General features: G+C 32.8%; 1 protein-coding gene across 1 annotated transcript in view; it reads left to right on the forward strand.

The window, feature by feature from the left end:
* Window positions 1-22459, forward strand: part of CERKL (CERK like autophagy regulator) — a 233218-nt gene that overhangs the window by 125870 nt on the left and 84889 nt on the right. Inside the window, exon 3 of the mRNA XM_074215572.1 lies at window positions 20869-21000. Within this exon, the coding sequence (XP_074071673.1) occupies window positions 20869-21000 (132 nt within the window). The remainder of the gene's footprint in view (window positions 1-20868; window positions 21001-22459) is intronic.

A 22459-nucleotide genomic window follows, 5' to 3' on the forward strand; every position in this document is an offset into this window, starting at 1 on the left:
AGTAGCAGCAGGTAGACAGCAGTATACTTGAGTTGAATAGACCCTGGTCCTGATTATAGATTAGAAGAGGAGCAAAAGTGAAGAATCTCAAGGGAAGTAATATAAAAAAGTGAAGGAAGGAGACCACTTAATATCAGATCTGAAGCAAAGCAATAATCAACAAAATGATTTGATATTGGTTATAAGTAAAGAGTTCAATAAGTTGAATTGATTAAATATAAATCACATAGCAGCAAAGTAACATATCAACCAAATGTTTAATAAACCTATTAAATGAAGATTTTTGGATTAGATAATTTGATCTCTAAGGTCCTAATGATTCTGTATCTTGTGACTTGAAATTAAACTAGTCACTTTTACTCTGGGACACCTTAATGAGTCATTTGAGCTTAAAGCATTTCTGGTCATGGGAATTTTTAAACTTCTTAATTGAATATTCATTCCTAAAACATTTACTAAAATGGTCTTGAATATTTAGGCTGTTTTAGAGGGATGTCATTAAGTTTTCCAATAAGGAATGGTTTCTTTCTCTATTAGGAAACATATGTTCCAGGTCTAGAGATCTATTGTTACAAATAAAAAACTTGGAGATTAAATTATTTCTTCTCTTTTAAAAAACCACAACTTCAACTTGTATGTTTGGCAGAAAACTGGTTTTCTGTTTGACCAAATTATGAGCTTTAAGGGTTTTTTTTTTGCATTTTAAACATTTGAATAAAATTTTTATTACTTTATAACTTGTTATAATCGACAGATGGTTATCATCATGGTTACAGGTGTTCTTTAAATTTTTTTAATTCAATTATATTTTAAAGACACAAAGGGAGTTCACTATTGAAGTGTATAATGAGGAATTATTTAGTTTAATGGGTAACAATTTTTAATGCTAACAACCATAATTTGCTTTATAATTACAATTTTATTTTAGTTATCAATTGTGAAATATGCTTGACATAGACATTTAAAATTAAACAGAATACATGTTATTGGTTATCAAACAGTGACATGAATAAATGGTTTCATTGGAATTGAATTACTAAAATAAATTCAGATAACTTGCTATTTAAAGACAAGGCTATGGATTGAGATACTTTGTTTCCATCCTTCAATGTGCAGTCTGACAATTCATGAAATAAATTTGTAAGTTTATATCCTCAGTGTGAATATTAATTTTTTTCAGTTTGAAAATAATAATACATTTGATAGTTTTTAAATCAGCAAGTGCGTATTATCTATAACTGGTTGTAGTGTGAAAACCTGAATTTTTAAGTATAATTTGCTTGTGTCTTCCCACATTCATTCCCACATTCAGAGCAGATGTGAACAGAGCTAATACTTGACTTGTTTGTTACCTTTAATTTTATATATTAACTGAGAATATTTTATTATAATTGACTATAGTATAACTATCATTAATTAAAACTGTTTCCCATAATTGGGCTTTTATACTTGCAAAAACTGTTGCTAGATTTCTTTTTAAGTTCCTCTTTGTAGATTACTTGCATATATGTGGGATTGTGACATGACTCGATGCTCTTAACTTTTGCAAACATGAATCTATTTCAGTGAACTCTATGACAAAGGCAGCACAGATGTGAAGTCTGAGAGTGGCGTCTCTGCTGCCCTATGAGCCTTTGTTTTGAGAACACCCTGATTAACCCCCACCCTTCATGGTTCATTGGTTCACTCATAGATCAAGTTTAAACTAGTACATATTAGCACATTTGTTTCTAACAGAGGGACAGTTGGTCATTCTGTTGTATACTGCTACTTCACTTCAAACTGGGTGGAATATAAAATGAGAACCCTGTAAAATAGGGCTGAACTATTTTTGTTGATTCGTCTCAATTTATTAATATTGAATTTCAGATTCTAAGAATACTAAAAACATTGTTTATCTGAGGGCAAATGATAATGATTATCTTAAGTTTAAGTGATGGCTTTCTTCCTTTTGTTACTTCTAATTAATGATAATTTAGAAAATAGAGAAAATCAAGATTGTAATTGTAAGTTATTATATGAAATTATCTATGTTGGGAATCATTAAAAATATTGCTTCTTAGTGTTAACTTTCTCTTATGTTTTTTTATCCATCATATAATAAATATATAGTATGTTAGTAAAGACTATACTACTCCTAGAGACACTGACTCTTTTCAGATTTAACTCGTGTGTTTAAGATGGAAACAGATGACTCACCTTGATTTATTTTACTTCTTGAGAATAAAATGCCAGTGGTTGCTACATAGTATTTAAATTTAGGAAAGCTCTATTAACATTTTTAATCTTAGACAATTGCTTTTTTAAAAATTTTGTATGAAGAATGCAAATGCTATGAAGGAGTTAGTCTTTGTAAACAAAAATGGAAAGAAAAAGGCTAACCAGTTCTTTCAAAGTTTTTATGTGTATTAAGTAAATATAATTGAGATAAAAACCTTTGACCTTTTGAGTAAGAACAATTTTATTTTAAAAACAAATACTTGGAGCGGCTAGGTGGTGTAGTAGATAAAGCACCAGCCTTGGAGTCAGGAGTACTTGGGTTCAAATCTGGTCTCAGACACTTAATAATTACCTAGCTGTGTGGCCTTGGGCAAGCCACTTAACCCTATTTGCCTTGCAAAAAAACAAACAAAAAAACCAAATACTTGATCTTTTTTGCTTCCTTTTACATATGAAAACATTACTATTTGATCCTATTTTATGCTTTTGTAATTTATAAAATAACTTTAAAGTGACTTGCATATTTTATCTTTTTACATTATTACTTACATAAAAATTTTAGGAACACATTTTTTGCAATTTTTATGCAGTTGTGCTGAATATCATATTAAGTAATGATATTTAAGTATAACTTTCTCTTTTTAAAATTTGTAACATTTTATTTTGATAAAAACAGAAACTTCTAGCAGATACAAAAACATCCCCAAATACACACATGCATTCATGCATGCACATAACACAAAGAATATGTTCACTAAGAAAAAAGTATCAGTTAACAAAAAAGAGAGGAGTCGTTTAGCTTTGATAATATTGTATTGACATTATCTGAAAAGCTTAATTCTTCCCAGTGTTGACTTTTGTATATTTTCTTAATGACTTCATATTTTTTTTCTTTTGGTGCTATACCCTCTACATTAATTCTTAAGAGTCTTTCAGTGTTTCAAATCTACATTTGTTATTCCATATGGTACATGTTTGCTAGATGTTTTTGTTAAGTTCCTCTCTGTAGATTACTTGCATGTATGTGGGATTGTGACATGACTATTGCACTCCCATACTATCCTCTGTTCAGCCATTCTTGTATTTTTGGTTACATATTTTGTATTTAGCTTTTAATTATCACAAATAGTGCTGCTTATAAATATTTTCTTAGGATATTTTTCTTGTCAGTAACTTCCTTGAGGTATAGCATGAGCTATTTGAGTCTTGACTGAGTAAAAGGTCATGAACAATTTAGTAACTCTTGTAAAGTCCCATATTATTAATCCAAAGTAGTTGAATCAATTCACAATTCCACTAGCATTGAATTACTGGACCTTTCTTGGGCTGGCACACCTGGCAAAGTTTTTCTTTTTCTTTTCTTTTTTTAATATGTTGGATTGCTTGACAGTTGTTAAATGTTATTATTTATTCATTTTTCATTTCTATAATTATAATTTTGAACATTTTTGAGGTAGTTATTGAGAGTTGTAATTCTTTTGAAAACTGTTGATTGCCTTTGATTGCATGTCTATTAGGTAATGACTCTATATTTTATATGTATTCAGTTGATATCCTTATAGATTTTTATATAACTTTTATAAAATATGTAGATTTTTTTGGAAACAACTGTGTATCCCTAAATGTTTAATAAATATTTTATTCCATTTAATTGATGCTTTCTTCCTTTATGTCAACCATTTTTCTCCCCATCATCAGAATAAACATTCTTGTGACAGAGAAAAATAATTAAGCAAAAAAAGTTTGAAATAGAAACTGACAGTATATTGTGGGTTCTCTCTTTATAACTCCTGTCTCTCTGTTATGAGGATGAAGTTGGTTTCATTATCATGATTTTAATGGATTTTTTTCTGTTATTTGAAGGTTACTTTCCTCTTATGAACTTTTCATTTATAGTATGGTAGTCATTGTATATATTAATGTTTAGATTCTTCCTAATTTTGCTCTACTTCAGTTTCATATATAGTTCCTTTCTTTGATTTTCATTTGTAAGTTCTTATTGTAAAATAATATTCTATTCTCTTCATATACTATATTTTTAACTTTATGAAATAGTTCCTTACTGACAGTGAGGAAATTCTCTTTATAACTGTAAATATATCTCGACTTTGAAATTTATAGACAAGAGGCTTGCCTTGGAACACTGAGAAAAAAAGCAACTTTCCCAAGGATCACATTCTATATATACATGTATACGAAACCCCCCCAAAACATTTCTTTGTGTATGTAATTTAATTGTATACATGAGTATATTGCAAATTTATCTCCTTTTAAAAATCAGCAGTTAGTATCTGTACTTTATTTTGCTTTTACAAGAATAAATCTGGTCATTTCCTCACTATTCTCCTTTGTTTAATCCCAAACTCGTTGGATTTTATTTTGTCTCCTTGCTTTGTTTAGTCCTTCTTTGCCCAAATTTAATGAGACTATGTTACCCAATCCTTCCTTCTCTGTAATTTAACTATTCTTCTGTTTCAATGACATTAATTGAGGATTTTCCAATTCTAGAAATTATTTTTTCTTATTCTCTGTATTATCCTTTACCACTTACAGAATTCTCTAGCATTGATTTTCAGAAATGCTAGTTATCAATGGAGAAAACTTTGCAATGGAAAGTGTAATTCTGGTTTACAGAGTCCAGTTTTATTTTGTTTTCCCCCTCATTGATTACCCTTTTTGAAACAATGCCTCCTTGGTTCACCCTCTTCTTCCCCAAATAGAAATATATATTCTTTCAGATTATAACAACATCTATAATATTTATATTCATTTATAGATATACATATACTTACACATACATATATGAATAGTAACTAGAAATACTCTCCTTACATTTTAAAATTATTAATTAATTTATTTTTGAATTTTACCAATTTCCCCCTAATCTCACTTCCCTCCCCCACCCCCCACAGAAGGTTGTAGGTTAGTCTTTTACATTGTTTCCATCCTATACATTGATCTAAGTTGAATGTGTTGAGAAAGAAATGTGTTTTCCTTAAGGGAAAAAAATAAAATATAAGAGATAGCAAAATTACATAATAAGATAATGTATTTTTTTTAAAATTAAAGGTAATAGGGGGGTGGCTAGGTTGCACAGTGGATAGAGCACCAGCCTTGGAGTCAGGAGTACCTGGGTTCAAATCTGGCCTCAGACACTTAATAATTACCTAGCTGTGTGGCTTTGGGCAAGCCACTTAATCCCATTTGCCTTGCAAAAAAACCCCCCCAAAAATTAAAGGTAATAGTCTTTGGTGTTTGTTCAAACTTCACAATTATTTTTCTGGATACAGTTAGTATTCTCCATCACAGAAACTCCAGAATTGTAAGTTATTGTTGCACTGAGGGAAAGAGAATGCCCATTAAGATTGATCATCAACCCCATGTTGCTATTAGGGTATGCAGTGTTCTTCTGGTTCTGCTCATCTCACTCCACATCAGTTCATGCAAATCCTTCCAGGCTTCTCTGAATTCCCATCCCTACTGGTTTCTGATAGAACAATAGTGTTCCATAATACACACGTACCACAGCTTGTTCAGCCATTCCCCAATTGATGGACATTCACTTAATTTCCAGTTCTTGGCCACGACAAACAGAACTGCTAGAAATATTTTGTACAAGTGATGTTTTTACCCTTTTTCATGATCTCTTCAGGGTATTGATCCAGGAGTGGTATTGCTGGATCAAAGGGTATGCAAATTTTTTATTGCCCTTTGGTTGTAATTCCAAATTGCTCTCCAGAAAGGTTGGATGAGTCCATAGCTCCACCAACAATGTATTAATGTCCCAGATTCCCCACATTCCTTCCAAAATTGATCATTGTCCTTTCTGATTATATTGGCCAGTGTGAGAGGTGTGAGGTAGTACCACAGAGATGCTTTAATTTGCATTTCTCTAATAAGTAGTGATTTGGAGCAATTTTTCATGTGACTATGGATTTCTTTGATTTCATCAGCTGTAAATTGCCTTTGCATATCCTTTGACCATTTGTCAATTGGGGAATAGCTTGTTTATTTTTTTTGTAAATTTGACTTAGATCTCTATATAGTTTAGAAATGAGTCATTTGTCAGAAATACTACTTGTGGAAAATTATTTCCCAATTTACTCCATTTCTTTTGATCTTGGTTACAGTGGTTTTGTCTGTGCAAAAGCTTTTTAATTTAATGTAATCAAAATTGTCTAGTTTGTTTTTAATGATGTTCTCCATCTCTTCCTTGGTAATAAACTGCTTTCCTTTCCAAAGATCTGACATGTAAACTATTCCTTAATCTCCTAGTTTGCTTATAATATTTTTTTATGTCTAAATCCTGTATCCATTTTGATCTTATCTTAGTATAGGGTGTGAGGTATTGGTCTAATCCAAGTTTCTGTCATACTAACTTCCACTTTTCCCAACAGTTTTTATTGAAGAGAGAGAGATTCTATCCCAAAAGCTGCACTCTTTGGGTTTATCAAACAGCAGATTACTATAATCATTTTCTGCTATCTCTTTTGCACCTAGTCTATTCTATTGATCCACCACTCTTTTATTTTATTTTATTTTTAGGTTTTTGCAAGGCAATGGGGTTAAGTGGCCTGCCTAAGGCCACACAGCTTGGTAATTATTATGTGTCTGAGGCCAGATTTGAACTCAGGTACTCCAGACTCTAGGGCTGGTGCTCTATCCACTGGGCAACCTAGCCACCTACCACTCTATTTCTTAGCCAATACTAGACAGTCTTGATGATGGAAGTTTTATAATATAATTTTAGATCTGGTAGGGCTAAGCAACTTTCATTTGTACTTTTTTTTTATTAAATCCCTGGAAATCTTTGACTTTTTATTTCTTCATATGAATTTACTTACCATTTTTTAAAACTCATTAAAGTAATTTTTTTTGGAATTTTGATGGCTAAATAAGTAGTTTAAGGTAGAATTGTCATTTTTATTATATTAGCTCGGCCTATTTGTGAACAGTTTATATTTGCACAGTTTTTTAAAATCTGATTTTATGTGTGAGAAAAGTGTTTTGTAGTTGTTTTCAAAATGTTTCTGAGTCTGCCTTGGCAGGTAGACTCCCAAATATTTTATATTGTCTGAAGTTACTTTGAATGGGGTTTCTCTTCTAGCTCTTTCTGCTGTATCTTGCTGGTCATATATAGAAATGTTGAGGATTTATGAAGGTTTATCCTGCGACTTTGCTAAAGTTGCTAATTGTTTCTAGTAGTTTTTAAGATGATTTTTGGGGATTCTCTAGGTATGTATGTCATTTGCCAAGAGTGAGTGTTTAGTCTCTTCCTTTCCAATTTCCTTCAATCTTTTTTCTTCTCTTATTTCTGAAGCTAACATTCTAATATGATATTGATTAGTAGTGGTGATAATGGGCATCCTTGTTTCACTCTTGATCTTATTGAGAATGCCTCTATCTTATCCCCATTGCATATAGTGCTTGGTTTCACGTAAATACTGTTTATCATTCTAAGGAACAATCAGTTTATTCCTACATTCTCTAGTGTTTTCAGTTGGAATAGGTGCTGTATTTTGTCAAAGGTTTTTCAACATCTATTGATGTACTCATATGATTTCTGAAATAGGGTTGTTATTGATATGATTACTTATACTAACAGTTTTCCTAATATTGAACCAACCCTGCATTCCTGCAATAAATTCTACTTGGTCATAGTGTATTATCCTAGTGACAATTTACTGTAATTGTTTTGATAAGATTTTATTTAAGATTTTTGCATCTATATTCATCAGGGAAATAGGTCTATAATTTTCTTTCTCTGTTTTGTTTCTTCCTGGTTTAGGTATCAGCACCATATTGGTGTAATAGAAAGAGTTAGGCAGAGTTCCATCTTCACCTATTTTTACAAAGAGTTTGTATAGAATTGGGACCGATTGTTCCTTAAATGTTTGATAGAATTCACTTGTGAATCCATCTGGCCTTGGAGATTTTTTCTTAGGGAATTCAGTAATGGCTTGTTGAATATCTTTTTCTGAGATTAGGGTTATTTAGTTATTAAATTTCCTCTTCATTTAACCTGGGTAACTTACATTTTTGTAAATATTCATTCATTTCACTTAGATTACCAAATATATTGGCATAGAGTTGGCCAAAATAATTCTGAATTATTATTTTAATTTCCTCCTCATTGGAGGTGAGTTCACCTTTTTCATTTATGATACTAGCAATATGGTTTTCTTCTTTTTTTAATCAGATTAACCAAAAGTTTATCAATTTAATGGTTTTGCACAAAACCAACTCTTGATTTCATTTATTAGTTAACAGTTCTTTTGCTTTTGCTTTTATTAATTTCTCCTTTAATTTTTTAGAATTTAGAATTTGTTATTTAATTGGAGATTTTCAATTTGTTCCTTCTCTAATCTTTTAGTTGCATGTTTAGTTCATTGATTTCTTCTTTCTCTAATTTATTCATGTAAACATTTAAAGATATATCTCCTTATTTTGGTATATTGTTTTGTTATTGTCATTATCTATGATGAAATCATCAATTCTTTCTATAATGTATTGTTTGATACACTCATTCTTTAAAATGAGAATTTTTAGTTTTCAATTAGTTTTAGGTCTGTATCTCCCTGTTCCATTATTGCATGCAATTTTTATTGCATTTTGATCTGAGAAGAGAATTCATTATTTCTGCCTTTCGTCATTTGATTTTAAGGTTTTTATGCCCCAGTACATGGGCAATTTTTCTGTAAGTGCCATGTACTGAAGGAAAAAATAGTATATTCCTTTCTATCCCCATTCAGTTTTTCCAAAGGTCTACCTTTCCTAGGTTTTCTAGCAATCTACTTATCTCCTTAACTTCCTTGTTTATTTTATGGTTAGATTTATCTAAATCTGAGAGCTGGAGGTTGAGGATTCCCTACAGTAGAGTTTTGCTATCTGTGACTTCCTTTAACTCATTCAACTTCTCTTCTAAGAATCTGGATGCTAATTTGGTTCATATTTAGTATTGAAATTGCTTTATATTCTATGGTACCTTTTAAGAAGATAGTTTCTTTCCTTATCTCTTAATGAGATCTGTTTTTTTCAGCTGCTTAGTCTGAGATAAGGATTGCTACACTTGCTGTTTCCACTTTGGCTGAAGGAAAATATATTTTGCTCCAAACTTTTACTTTTTCTCTATATGTATCTCTCTGCTTCAAATGACTTTCTTATAAGCAACCTATTCTAGGATTCTGGCTTGTATCCACTCGCTATTTACTTACTTTTATGGGAGAGTTCATCCCATTTACTTTAAAAGTTATAATTACTTAGTCTTTATTGCCCTTTATGCTATTTTCCCTCTCTTTGTATTTTTCCCCTTTCTTCACTTTATCCATATTCCCTAGTATTTTGTTTCTGTATATCACCACCCTTGGTGTGTTTGCCTCCTTATATATCCAACCCCCTCCCCTTTCTTTCCCCTTTCCCTTTGCCCCTTCTTTTTTACCTTCCTTCTGTTAGTTCCTCTTTTTTTCTTCTCCCTCCCTCATTCCCATTTTAATACATGAATGGTAAGTTTTTTAATGTAACTGAGTGTGTGTTAACTTTAGGCCAAATTTGATGAGAGTAAGATTCAGGTGGTTCTCACCTCCCTTCTTTCCCTCTATTGCAATAGCTCCTTTAATTAAATTAAATTAAACCTCTTTATGTAATGGGATTTACTCCATGAAATCTCCTCCATCCTCCTGTCTCTTTACTATCCTCCCTTTTTAATGAGATATTGTTTTTAAATCATTCTATCCAAGTACTGGTTATCCCATAAGTGTCCATTATTTCTGATGTGGCATATTCTCTCTCTAATAGAGTTACAATTCTCTCTAGTTATGAGAGTCTCCCAGGTGGTGATATTGGATAGCAGTTTTTTTTCTTCTTTTTTTTATAGGTTTTTTTTGGCAAGACAGTGGGGTTAAGTGACTTGCCCAAGGCCACACACAGCTAGGTAATTATTAAGTGTCTGAGGCCAGATTTGAACTCAGGTACTCCTCACTCCAGTGCTGGTGCTCCATCCACTGTGCCACCTAGCTGCCCCAGTTGGAAGTCTCCTATTTCATTAAATGTCCATCTTTTTCTCTGCAAGAAAAGGCTCAGTTTTGCTGGATAATAAATTTTTGGCTGCCTTGATCTTCAGAATATCTCATTCCAGGCCCTTCGATACCTTAATATTTATGCAGCTAGGTCCTGAGTAATCCTTACTGTGGTTCCATGGTAGGTAAATTGTTTCTTTTTGACTGCTTATAGGATTTTCTATTTTATTTCATAGTTCTAGAATTTGGCCACAATATTCTTTGGTGTTTTCATTTTAGGATCCTATTCCAGAGTGTATCGATGTATTCTTTCAGTAACTATTTTGCCCTCTGCTTCCATGATATCAGGGCAATTTCCATCACTAAATCCCATAATATTGAGTTCAGGATTTTTTTTTCTCTTCAATGTTTTCAGGAAGCCCAATGATTCTTAAGTTGTCTCTTCTGAATCTATTCTCAAAGTTATTGGTTTTTCTGATGAGGTGTTTTACATTTTCTTCAATTTTATTTGGTTATGTTTAATTGATTCTTGTTTTCTCATAAAGTCATTAGTTTCTGCAGACTATTTTTTTTAGAGAGGAATTTTCTTCATTTATCTTTTGCAACTCCTTTTTCAGTTGGTCAATTCTCTTTTTGAAGTTTTCCATTTGCCCATTTGAGATTTTGAGAGAACTATTTTCTTTTTTTCATTTTTCCAATTGTGGTTTTGAGAAAATGATTTTCTTTTTTCCTTTGTGCAATTGTATTTTCCAAGCATTTGTTTTTTTTGTTGCAAGATGTTAATTTTCTCTTGGGTTTCTTTCCCCAGTTTTCCAATTGATTTTTAAACTACTTCATGATTTCTAAAAGGAAGTCTTTCTTGACTGGAGACCAAATCATATTTTCCTCAGTAGTTCTAGATCTCTCTGAGTTAGGGTGTTTACCTTGTTATTTTCTATGGATCCCCCCCCCCCACCTTGTTGGCTTTTCTTCATTTTTTTCAAGATCTTGTGTTAGTGGAGGGGCTGGTTCACAGAGTTTTGGTGTTGGGGTCCCTAGTAGATTTGTTCACTAGATTTAATAACCCCAAGTGGGCCAGCCAGAAGGGGTGTTTATTACTTTCTCTGGAGTATTGGAGTAACCTTGATTTGAAGCCCTCTCTCCCTTGGCCTGGAGGGGGTGGGGGGTACAACAGAATACTGTTATCCTTGAATAATGAGGGCTGGGCCCTGAGGCAAGAATTTTAATCTCCTTATTCAGCTGAGGGAACTGTGCTGCCCTTGCCTGAACCTGGGGTGTGTGTGTGTGTGTGTGTGTGTGTGTGTGTGTGTGTGTGTGTGTGTGTGGTGGGGAGGAGTGGGGTGGGGCTATACTGTTTTGCTCTAGGAAGAGGACTCTGCTGAAGTGAAAGTATGGAGTCCAGCATCCTCCAGACCAGCCAAGCCCAGAGGATCAATATCCAGCTGCACTGTGCAACTCTCTGTGCTTGAACTCACCTTCCAGCCCTGCTGGGATGTCCCTCCCATGCACCCCCCCCCCCCAACCTCTGCTCCCAGGGCCAAAGACTCCATGGCCTCGGACTGTGAGTACCACAATCAATGCCTATGTGACTGATTTTAGGATTAGTCCTGGTCTCAACTGGTAGACTCTGCTTTCTGCCACTGGCTCGACCAGGAGACCTTAGCACAGTGCCTGGCTTCTCTTTTCCATCTTGGTCAGAAATTCTCATACGTTTTCAAGATCTTGCTTCATCTTACCCATATGAAAACAAAGATTTTAATACTTAGTCTTTCATTGGTCTCTGAAAAATTATTTAAATCTTTTGTAAGTTTACAAGTTGAATACCCTGATGGTTATTTTTGAAGAAGTAGTACAGATTTTTCTGTTTCACTGTAATTTTTTTATACTCAGTTTGGGAATACATGTTATTTTTTAATGTAGTTAATATTTATTTATTCTTTAGAATATCATATTCTACTCCTTTTTTTTCTATAGACCAGGAATAATCTTGGGTTTTTTTTTCTGATTTGTTTCTGTTAAATTTCAAAAATTTTCTCTTGGTTGCTATAATAAGTAATTTGCTTTAGTAACTTATTTCTTGATGAATTAAACTTAATGACTCTGTTCTTAGGATCTTCTTATTCTGTATTTTGCTGTCTGTTATTTCTGGGTAATTATGCTAGATTATGAGCTGCTTTTCTTTTTTATAGTATTTTCTGGGAGATCTCTAATAACTAGAATGTCTCTTAACATTCTATCTTCAAGTTTAGTATTATTCCTGTATAGAGTCTATATATATATATATATATATATATATATATATATATATATATATAGTCTTCAAATCTTATTGTTTTTAAATTATTATTCTCTTATTTTTATGTTTGTGTATTTTTACATTTTATTTGTATATATGCTTATCATTTTTGGATGCTGTACTCATATGGGAAAAAAAGTTCTTTTTTTTGTTTTACCTCATTTACTACTTAGCTGATAATTTTTTTCTCTTGAGCCCTCATCTCTTTCCTTATTTCTTTTATATGTCCTTAATTCTTTGATTGGTTTTTGAACAACTAAAAAGTTTCTTTTAGTCGTTCCATTATCATTTGAGGGAGAATGAAGAAATTGCTTTTCTATCCTTATCCAGAGTTTCTCAATTATCTTTGTTGCAGAGTCTTAATTCACTGAGTTGGATCTTTTCTTTATTTTTATTTAAATTTTAAATATTTTTTTTTTGGATTTTTTCTTTAAATTGATGTGCATGTCTCTTCCTCTGTCAGATTTTATCAGCCTTACTTGATCTACTAATTTTTCTATGGTATCTTTGTTGAAAATGTTCTTACTGCCATTTTTTTCCCCTTAAGAAGTCTCAGGGCTATTGGACCACTCACCCTGGCTTTGCTGCATATTCTGACCCAGGATTGCTACAAAGCATGGCAAGTAATTTTTATCTTTAGGGTGATGGTGATAAGGATGATAGCATAGGAATCAACTTTCCATTTTTTTCACCTGGGTTCTAATATGCTCTCTGCACTGGGATCTCTTTGGATCCTAGACTGATTAGTTGTGAAAGGTTGTGGAAGATCCTGCTTCTTCCTTTTCCCTCCCCCAAAACACTGCTGAATTGTTGACCTTAGAGGAGTCAAACTTGGGATTTATTCCTGTGATATCCTATGGAGTGGATTAATCTGTCTGTTTCCAGTATTTATGGGCAAATTTTATGACTGAAATAGTCAGTATATAATCTTTTTGTTTCATTATTAATTCCTGAAAGAGCAATAATTCTTTGATTCTCTCTCTCCAGCCTTTGTTTTTTTTTTTTTTTTTTTTTTTGGTTTGGTTTTTTGGGGGAGGACTGCACAAAATTTTCTTTCATTGAAATTTTGCCTTTTTCTCCTCTATTTTTCAATGTCTTTACTTTTTTACTTAATTTTTTAGCTTTTGCTCAAAGTCAACAATTATCATTTAAAATTTATTAAGAGCTATAATTTCATGCTTTATCTTTTCCTTCAGTTTTTTTCCCACTGGACTTCTAAGTACTTTTAAGTTTTTTTTTATGACATTGCACCCTTTTTTTGGGGAAGATTCTATTTTAGAAGTAATCTCTCCTACAATCAACTAATAAATAAAAAATCGACTCAAAGGAATCAAATCAGTTTCCAGGTCTTGCTATTTATATCTGTCCAATATATCTTATATCTGTTCCCTTTATTTCACCTGACTACCACTCCTATTCAAGGCCTCTTCATTTTATTTACCTAGATGATTTTAATAGCCTCCTATTTTGTCTCTTAACATCCCTTAAGCCTCTCCCTACTGCAGTATTCCTTTTCCTACAGCTTCAAAAGTGACTTTCCTCAATTAGAGGTCTGTTCAAATCAGCCCTAATCAATAAATTCAAGAATCTCCTCTTCCCTCATTATATCATAGATAAAATTCTCCATTTCATATTTAAAGCTCTCTATGTCCTGGGCCTTCCTTTCAATACAATTTTCCTTATACATTCTTACCTCCTTGCACTCTATGGATATAGTCATACATATCATCCCACTCTGTAACTTTGAAGCAACTGACTTCCATGCCTATAATGTGCTTCCTCATCAACCCCAAAAATTTGGAATCCCTGGATTATTTTAAGATTATTTTAAGCTCAAGTATCACATGCAAATGAAATCTCCCCACCTGGCAATGCCTTTTCCCCTAACTATTTCATATTAATTTATAACATATAAATAAAATATATATACTCTTCTAGTCATCCCATTAGGATGTGAACCTCTTTAAGGTGGACACTGTTTTATATATTACTATTATTCCTAGAGCTTGGGCCATAGTGAGAACTATTAGAAATTTTTCATTATTTCATCTTTTCTTCATTCTCTTTGCTAATTTTTTGTGGGTATTTCCTTTCTTTTCCCTTATTATAATTTTTTTTTCTATTTTGTGGTATATTTCTAGTTTTTTTCAGGTTGCTGTGATGAGCTGTACTTTTGTACTACCTCTTATTTAACTATTTTTGTTGAATGTTCTAGATAACTCCTAAAAAGGTTAAAGACAAAAATTTTTAGGTATCATATGTAAATATTTTTTTTAGAGACTGGATTACTTTTTCTAAATTTTATGAATAATAGGGGATATGTTGAAGTTCCTTTGTAGCTAAATAAGTTAATTGGTAACAAATACATGATCTTTTGTTCCTTCCTTTGTATATGTACCAGAATTTGGTGATATCAATGAATCATTTTTACTTTGGGCAAATACTTTTAAATTCAACAAATTCATTTTTTGAGGAATTTGCTGCATAATTCAATAAATTCTACCTTCTATAAAAAGTCTTTATATGCTGAAAATTATCAACAGGTTGCTAATTAATGTGTATCAATTCTTTACCTATAATTTCTAATTTAATGGATCTTTTTGAGGAAAATAAAAAATAGAAAAATGACAAGTCTAATAAAAATGACAGTTTTGATTCATGACCAAGAAATATGCTGAAAAACCTTGACTTAGTAGGAAACTTGGAGCATGTAGAGTTTGGGTTTACTTTTGTGGTTAAATCAAGTATAACTTAAAAAAAAGTTTTCTCTTCCTTTCTCCCTTTCCCAATGTGAAGAGAGCTTCACATACTTTTCATCTTTCTAGAACCAATAAATTCATTTTCCTGACTTATTAGGGTTAGGGCAGTGAATATAATTTAATTATTCTGGAACTTTTGAATTTAGATTTCAAGGCAATGATCATTTATAAAAAATATTACTTTACATAATTATGGATTTAGAATATAAGAGGGATTAAACTAAATTCATGCTGATCCTATTGCATACATATTTTTTCCTATCTCTAGTTTTAAAAATGATTTCCATGTTTCTCTTGCCAAATGGACAGAAGGGAAAAATTATTGTCTGACATTTCTGATTAGGATTTTGCTTTGCTACAGTGTTGTGCTCTGTAATCAGTATAATTGAAGTAGTTTTTAAAAGTAAATTCTCTATATTATAGTTTAATAGGACAGGGATAAAACACTTATATCTCAAAATTTCTCCAGTGTGATAAAACATTTTTAGTGTGCCTTTTATTGCCCCAGATGGTTGTAGATGGAAAAAAAATTAAAAATCTTGTAGATATCTGCAGTAAGATGCTACTCCTTTCTCCCTTATTACCATTAACATATGAATTTTGTGAAGGAATGAAAGAAATATTTCCCTTTGAGAAAATTCCTGAGTTTTGAAACAAATATTTTAGACCTTGAAGTCAAAATTGGAAGGGATCAAGAAGACCTGAATCATTAACTGCAATAATTTTCATGGGAAAAACAAGGAGTTTCAAAGATGAATATCCATTTATCATTTTAATTTTTGTTTACCTTTATACTTCTTTTGTTTCTTACATCTCTGATGCTTTCCCCCCAGATGACATACTTTATTCTATTATTATTTATTTTTTTAAATTTTTTTACAATTTCTCTCCTAATTTTGCTTCCCTACTCCCACCCTGCACAGAAGGCAGTCTGTTAGTCTTTACATTGTTTCCATGGTATACATTGATCTAATTTGAATGTGATGAAAAAGAAATCATATCCTTAAGGAAGAAAAATAAAATATTTTGCCTGATTGTTGCTATAATGTGCTTCCTCATTGACCCCAAAGGTTTTTTTTTTTAAGGTTCCCTCATTCCCCCTTGCGTTCCCCTCTTCCTTATCATTGCAAAAGCTCATTGTAAATTATATATATATATATATACATATATATATATGTATATATATATATATTATGAAATATCTTAACCTATTCCACCTCTCCTTTCTCTTACTCCCAGTGCATTTCCCTTTTAGTCATTGACTCCATTTTTACAATGTATTTTATCTACAAATTTAGCTCTCTCCTGTGCGTCATCTATAAAAGTTCCTTCTACCTGCTCTATCAAATGAGAAGTTTCATATGAGTATTATCAGTATCATTTTTTCTATGCAGGAATACATGCAGTTCATCATCGAGTCCCTCATACTTTACCCTTCTCCTCCATTCTCTACACATCACTTGAGTCCTGTATTTGAACATCAAACTTTCTGTTCAGCTCTGGTCGTTTCAGTAGGAACATTTGAAATTCCCCTGGTTCATTGAAAGTCCCTCTTTTCCCCCTGGAAGAGGATGTTTAGTTTTGCTGGGTAGTTGATTCTCAGTTGCATTCCAAGCCCTACGGACCCTTAATGTGTGGTTGCTGCTCAGTCCTGTGTGATCCTGCCTGCAGCTCCATGATATTTGAATTGTGTCCTTCTGGCTACTTGTAATATTTTCTCTTTGGCTTGGGAGTTCTGGAACTTGGCTATAATATTCCTGGGGGTTGTTTTTTTGGATCTCTTTCTGGGGGAGATCTGTGGATTCTCTCAATTTCTGTTTTTCTCTCTACTTCTATAATATCAGGGCAATTTTCCTGTAGGATTTCTTTAAAAATGAGGTCAAAGCTCTTTTCCTGATCATGACTTTCAGGTATCCCAATAATTTAAAAATTATCTTTCCTTTATCTGTTTCCAGATTAATTGTTTTTAAAATGAAATGTTTCATATTTTCTTCTAATTTTTTTCACTCTTTTGGTGTTGAAGTATTGTGTCTTGACTTCTCATAATGTCACCAGCTCCCTTTAGCTCCATTCTACATCTAAAGGATTTGTTTTCTTCATAGAGCTTTCTTATCTCATTTTCTATTTGGCCAATTTTGCTTTTTAAGGCAATCTTCTTCTTAATAACTTTGTGACCTGTTTTATTCATTTGACCCATGCTGGTTTTTAACATGTTATTTTCTTCAGTATTTTTTTGGATCTCCTTGACTAAACTGCTGACTTCTTTTTTCATGTTTTTCCTGCACCTCTCTCATTTCTTTTGCCAATTTTTCTTCTACCTCCCTTACTTGATTTTCAAAATCTTTTTTTGAGCTCTATTATAGGTTGAGCCAAACTTTCATTTTTCTTGGAGTCTTAAGATGCAGAAGCTTGTACTTCCTCATCCTCAGATTGAGTATTTTGATCCTTGGGATCATAGACAAAGAATTTCTCAATGGTGTTCCTCTTTTTTTCTCTGTTTACTCATTTATCCAGCCTGTGACTGGCTTGGGGGTGCTTCCTGAATTTCTGAGTATTATTGGGATACCCGCTTTGGTATTTTTTAGGGTCCGCCCACTGGGACCTTTATTCCTCCAAGATTTTATGTTCTTTTGCCTGTGCTTTGATATGTAAATGACCACAGGCACTCCCCTCTGCCCTGGAGCTGTGAGGAGGGGCTCTGCTATCTTAGTATGGAAGACCAAACTGCAACCTGGATGTGAGTGGGCAAACAGCAGAGTCCTGCCGAGGGAGAGTGGAGAGATTTCTGTAGTCTTCCCTGATCCCCTTACCATCTGTGGACTGTGTTCTGGAGGTGCAGGTTGCTTTCCCCAGATTCCCACTGCAGGTTCTTACTTCAGGGCTGCTCAGAGGCCGGTGCTCCTCACTCCACACTCATTCTCAGATGACATACTTTAACAAAAAAAAATAGCAAAGACATTGCCAACTTGAGTTCTTCCTTTTTTTTTTTTTGCACCTGTGAGGCTGACTTGCCCAGTAATGATTAAGTTCATTTTCTAGTAATTATTCAGTTCATTTTCTAGTAATTATTCAGTTCATTTTCTAGTTCATATTCAGGGTAATTATTAAGTGTCTGAGGCCACTTTTGAATTCAGGTCCTCCAGGGTTGTTGCTCTATACATTGTGCCACCTAGTTTCCTACATTGAGCCCTTCTGAGGAAACGTACAGTATTTATCTAATACATTAAGTTGATAAAAATCAAAGCCTCAAAGTAACCATTAAGTCATGTTTCTTTTACAAGAAACTTCAGTAGTAGAATTGTAAAGACTATCTAGTCCAACTCCTTCATTTTATAGCTAAGGGACTGAGGTCAAGAGAGGCTAAGTACCTGTCCTTGGTCACACATGTTTTGTAAATACCATGACCATCCACTACAGCCACCTGCTGCTTGCCTGTCACTCCACTTAGAATCCCTGTGATTCTGTGCTATAGATTGGTCTGGATGGAAACTTGTAGTCCTAGTGGTCAATCCATGCACCTTCATGCCCACTGTCCACCTATGTCCCTCCTATGAACACATAGGCCACTAATATTCCTAGTCTCTTATTATCCCTTTCTTTGATCAAGAAACTTATCTTCATAATAAATTTGTGACCTCCTTTGACGATTACACTATTTTGTACCTGTTGATATTTGTCTGTCTAAATCTCTATTTCTCTGTCTTCTATTGTCTGTCTCTGTGTCTCAATCTTTCTCTCTCCTCTCTGTCTCTCCCCCCCATTCTCTTTTTTCTTCCCCATCATCTAGCTATTTCCCTCCCATGAATACATAGGTCACTCCTACTCTTAATCTATCAATATTCCCTTCTATTATCAACAAACTGGTCTTCATATTAAATTTGGGAATTCTTACTTTATTTTGTACATATATATTTAATTACATCTATTTGTCTAGATCTCTATTTCTCTGTCTCCTGCTGTCTGTCTCTGTGTTGTCTTTGTATGTCTTCTCGCTGACTCTTCCTCCCCCCATTCTTCCATCTTTACTTCCCCTTCATCTAGCTATATAATTTCCTTCCCCCATCATATATTAAGACATAAGTTCCTTGAGGGCATAGCCTATTTAGCATCTAACACATAATGGATCTTTAAGTAGCAGGACTAGGAATATGAACTCAGACACTTTTAACTTCAAATCTTTTTCTTTCCATTGGTACATTGCAGTTTTTAATATATAATTAAAAACTGATATTATATGTATTTTATTGTAATTGTAAGTATTTTTGAGTAAATACTACTACTCTCTATTATCCCTTTAAAAATGCATATTTTAAAAATAAAGTATTAACTATAATCATATGTAATTTTAGATGCTTTATGTTTTTGTACCTTTAACAGGGTTCTTGTATTAAAAGATCATTTTTTAAAGACTGGTTCAATTAATTTTTGGCTAAGAAAGCTATTTTTATGAATTTAATATCCAGAAGTTAGAATTTTTATATATATATATATATATATTTGAAAAATTGTTATCTTGAAAATAATTTTACGACCCTCATCTCTTCACTTTGATCTCTTTGAAGTTGAAGGGAATCAGTGCTATTGGAAAATTTCAGATAAGAGAAGGAAAATGAAGATGAGGCTCAACAGATTCTAGGACTGTTCAAAATCTGACATTGGTGTGATAAAAATTTTAATTTAAACTTGGGCAATATTATTAAAATCAATAAAATGGATCTTATTTCCAAAGAGAAAGTACACTATCAACATATAGGCTTTTTTATGCAGTGATCCTACAAGAGAAATAGTTTTCGACTTTCTGTAACTTCTGTTTTCCTCCTGACCCTAACAACAGAAAATTTGCTTTGCACCTGCTCCAGCTGTGTCCTAAGTGATAAGCATCTTGCAGACCTAGAAAATTGCAGTATCAAATCTCAGCACCAACTGTGAGGTAGCACTATCATCAAATCCCTGCTGAGAGGCGTTTCCTATTTAATTCCCAACAGAATATTTTTTTTCTTCCTTGGCCCCCTTTTTTCAGTTTTGAGCTGTGATCTAAACCTTTCTCATCTTTATCAACATGTATTTCTATAGGTGCTTTTACACCAACTCATCCTTACTTATTTTATTTAACCCTGAACTCATTAATAGGTCAGGGCTTCAGCAGCCTCAGGGTTGCTGTGGTGTCTGATTCAGATAATGAACATATTTACTTAGGAAGAGGAAGTGGATAACTATTTGTGCTATGGTTCACTGCTTTTCTCTAGAAACTAAAGTTGAAGGAAACTAAAACTTGATTTATATTAATAAAAGAATGTTTTATTCACCTTTTATTTCATGAACTGCATACCATGGTCCAGTTTTCTTATAAACTAAGGGTTTATCTTAATTATACTGGTTGATTAAAAGTAAATCTGTTGACATAGCAACCAAGTCCAGAAAATGTTAAAAATTCATTTTTAAATGCAGGTAATGAACAGTTTTAAAAACCTGTTTACTTCTTTCAATTAACAACTTAAATAGGTAGTTTTGAAAAGTTAAAAATTAAAATGTCTAGGAACTATCTTTAAAATGTAAAGTTTTTATGTTTTTATTTCAGGATTTTCAAACCGGCCCAAATTCTTAAAAGTACTTATTAACCCACAAAGTCACAAAAAAGAAGCTACCTATATCTATTACGAACATGTTGATCCTCTTTTGAAGCTTGCAAAAATAAAGACCGATGTAACAAGTAAGTGATTTTAAAGTTTTGATTTAGCCCTTTAAAAAACTCTACATAAGCAACTAAAGTGACCTGAATTACTCCTAATCTTTATTTGAATAGAATTCTGATAATTTTAAAATCATGTATTTCAATTAAATCATATGATGTCATATTAGCATACTTTAAAAAAGGATTCAATATTCTTCCTACCCATCTTCCCCAAATGGATAATTGTTAAATTAAGTCTAGATTTGTCGGTGGTTTGGGTACATGTGAATTATTTTTGAAATTTGACAAGTTGATGAAATAAAAAAATGTACATATAATGATCTTTCAGGCTTTCTTCCCATTGTTTTTGCTCTGATTCTGACCCCTACTGGTTAGGTCAAAAGTGAAGACTTAATTGCTAGTTTCTGGCAGTGCATGGAACACAACTTCATTGCAAGGCAGATCTTACAAATTTTGTCACCCTTGTTTTGAAAATGAGAACATCAACCTTTAGAAAAGCAAATGAACTGGCCAAAGAGTCAGCTAGAAAGAACTGCAATTGAAGTTTTCCCTAGACCTTCTCTTTCCATGGCCAACACAACCTCCATTTCATTTTGTTGCTTTCCCCAAGCATTTGGCTACATGTACATTGGCACCTGGGCTTAGACAAGTTTATACCTCTTCCAAGAATAAGGTTCATGTTTTTTTAAAGATATATAACTGATGAAAGTATTTAGTAGTAATTAACAGAATCCATGAGTGCTAGGTGGTGCAGTGCCAGGCCTGGACTTAGGAAAACTCACCTGAGTTCAGACCTGACATCAAGTTCTTACTAGCTGTGTGATCCTGGGCAAGTCATTTTGCCCTCCATTTTCTCAACTGTGAAATGAGCTGGAGAAGGAAATTGCAAACAACTCCAGTGTTTTTTCCCAAGAAAACTGGTCATGAAGATAGAACAGGACTGAAAAATAACTTAATAACAACAGAGTATCTAATAATGTTATATTTAGCAATATATGCTTTGATATTTGAATACATGTACCCACACATAAATATGTACATATAGGCACACTATGTATATAGTTATATTTGTCTACATAAATATATATATATATACATAATTTACACATTGTATATTATGTAAATATAGGCTTTTATGCATTTATATGTGAGTACATGCATATGTCTATGCATTCTGTCTATGTATGTATGTATGTATGTATGTATGTATATTAGAGATAGGGGTCATACATGTGATTTTTCATTGATTCCAGGAACTTCCTTGAGGGAACTCTTTATCATCACAGGTCAGCTCTTCTGTAGCTTATGTTTTAGAGATGTGCCTAAGAGTCCCGGGCAGTTAAGTAAAATTAAGAGGTGCATAGTTAAATAAAGCTTTAGTCATGTTAAGTTTTGGGCTTCCGTCAATTCAGATGACACTGGAATTCCATTTCTTCGAATTTTTTTTATTTATTGCATATCCTAGTCTTTTCCTACC

The sequence above is a fragment of the Macrotis lagotis genome, chromosome 1, assembly GCF_037893015.1.
Source record: "Macrotis lagotis isolate mMagLag1 chromosome 1, bilby.v1.9.chrom.fasta, whole genome shotgun sequence".
Lineage (NCBI taxonomy): Eukaryota > Metazoa > Chordata > Mammalia > Peramelemorphia > Peramelidae > Macrotis > Macrotis lagotis.